Genomic DNA, 2,045 nt, shown 5'->3' with positions numbered 1-2,045 from the left:
AGAGAGCACCAACCGGCAGCTGCTGCTGCAGTTCGAGCGGCTGGTGGTGCTGGACTACATCATCAGGAACACGGGTAGGGCTGGCTGCCTGGTGTGGGACGCTGCCTGCTCCTTCACATCCTGCCAGCTGGAGAAAGGGGAGAGGGGCAGGGGCTTGACATCTCTTCCCGGCACCCAAAACTCCTTTCAACACCACTTGGTTGCTGCCAGGTGGCAACTGCCTCTGGGTAGAGTGCAGCTCCTGTGGCTGCCCACCACCCTGGCCATGCTCTGGCTGCTGGTCTGCGTTCTGGTACATCTGGATTCACCACAGTGCTGGGGTGAGAGTTTGCCAGCTGTGAGGATCCGGGGACATCCGGAGATCCAGCACCTGACCATGCCGCTATATTCCATCTCACGCTGGGCTTCTGAGTTCCTGCCAGTCTGGAAGGGTTTGGGGTGGCACTCTGGGGCTCCCAGGCTGACCTTTCTGTCCAGGGCTGGTTGTGTGGGGGTTGATGTGGCTTCCCAGGTCTGCAGCAAGCTTGAGGGCTCTGGGCTAGAGTTTAGGCCTAAAACCAGTCTGTCTTTCTTCTGGGTCAGAGGAGGAGTGATCTGCCTGGTGCGGTGCAGGCAGGCCCTGGTGCTGACACAGCTGCTTTTATCTCCCTGCAGATCGGGGCAATGACAACTGGCTCATCAAGTACGACTGTCCTCTGGACAGCGCGGGCGTGCGGGTGAGCAGCCCTTCCCGGGCAGGGGCTCCACGGGGGATTTTGTTCCTGCAAGCTGCCTGCCTGCCAGGCAGGCTGGGGATTTCCCAGCTGGCTTGGGTTTTGGGTGTGTGGAGGCCTGATCTTGTCTCCTGGGCCTTTTGTTGCCCTCTGCTTTGGTGGTTTGTGGCCTAGTAGGACTTTGTGAGGATGCAGCTGGGCTCTGGGGGGGAAACTGGTGTTGCTGGACCTGTGCATCCTTGGGGTGAGGCCTGACGGGGGAGAAGCTTTGTCCCCCTCCCATCTGAAGCAGACAGTGTTTTCCTGTGGGCAAGGGGCCACACTATGGGTGAGAGGCTGCTGTGCCTCTGTGGTAGCCAGGGCAAAGATCCTGGCAGCGGGGCTGCAGGAGATGGGAGAGGGACTGTTCCTGCTGGAGCTGGGGGAGGGGTGTGCTTGTTGTGACGTGCTCCACTTCCTTCCATCCAGGACAGTGACTGGGTGGTGGTGAAGGAGCCCATCATCAAGCTGGCTGCTATAGACAACGGTTTGGCCTTTCCCTTGAAACACCCGGACTCCTGGAGAGCATGTGAGTCCCTCAGGCTGTGCCAGGGCACCCTGGCGAGCCATGTGACTCTGCACTTGGGCATCCTTCTCGAGGGCTGGAGTGGAGAGGTCTAGGGCTGTCCCTCTGTGAACCTTCTGGGTTCATGGGCAGTTCCACCTCAGCAGAGGCTGTAGGAAGTGGGTGCTGTACCCTGTGTCCCAGATGCAGCTGATCTGGCACCCAGGGGCATGTGGCACCATCTTTTGCCTTCCCCAGCTCTAATGTTTCGTGCTTCCTCCCACAGATCCGTTCTACTGGGCATGGCTGCCCCAGGCCAAAATCCCTTTTTCACAGGAGATCAAGGACCTGATTCTTCCCAAGATCTCGGACCCCAACTTTGTCAAAGACCTGGAGGAAGATCTGTATGAGCTCTTCAAGGTGAGTGAGGGAGTGGGTGAGGATGGCTTGGGAGAAAGAAAAGCAGGGGTGGTGTTGGGGAGCTCCCTGTCAAGGCTGCTGGGGACAGAAAGGTGGGTGAGCTCCTGACAGCGTTTCTGGGCTGAGGCATACCAGGGTTACCCCTCTGCCAGGAGCTGAAGATTCAGTGTGGGGAGAAGGAGGAAACCCGTGGGACAGGAGGAGAGAGGCTTGCTTGGGGAATAGGCATCTCTTGCACAGTGTGGGGCAGCGGGTGGATCCCACTGTGTTCTCTGCTCTCTTTCTTGCAGAAAGACCCTGGCTTTGACAGGGGACAATTTCACAAGCAGATTGCTGTCATGAGAGGCCAGGTAAGCTGTGTGTAGGGA

At 58.6% G+C, this 2,045-nt stretch overlaps 1 protein-coding gene across 1 annotated transcript in view; it reads left to right on the top strand.

Moving 5' to 3' along the window:
• The window catches only part of PI4K2A (phosphatidylinositol 4-kinase type 2 alpha), an 8,896-nt gene that overhangs the window by 6,551 nt on the left and 300 nt on the right, over positions 1–2,045 (top strand). Inside the window, exons 5-8 of the mRNA XM_009887697.1 lie at positions 655–716; positions 1,182–1,281; positions 1,544–1,677; positions 1,968–2,027. Coding sequence (XP_009885999.1) covers positions 655–716; positions 1,182–1,281; positions 1,544–1,677; positions 1,968–2,027 — 356 coding nt within the window. The remainder of the gene's footprint in view (positions 1–654; positions 717–1,181; positions 1,282–1,543; positions 1,678–1,967; positions 2,028–2,045) is intronic.

Source organism: Charadrius vociferus, unplaced genomic scaffold, assembly GCF_000708025.1.
Source record: "Charadrius vociferus isolate BGI_N301 unplaced genomic scaffold, ASM70802v2 scaffold486, whole genome shotgun sequence".
Classification (NCBI taxonomy): Eukaryota; Metazoa; Chordata; class Aves; order Charadriiformes; family Charadriidae; genus Charadrius; species Charadrius vociferus.
The sequence above is the reverse complement of the archived record's forward strand: the minus strand, read 5'-3'. Positions and strand labels throughout refer to the sequence as shown.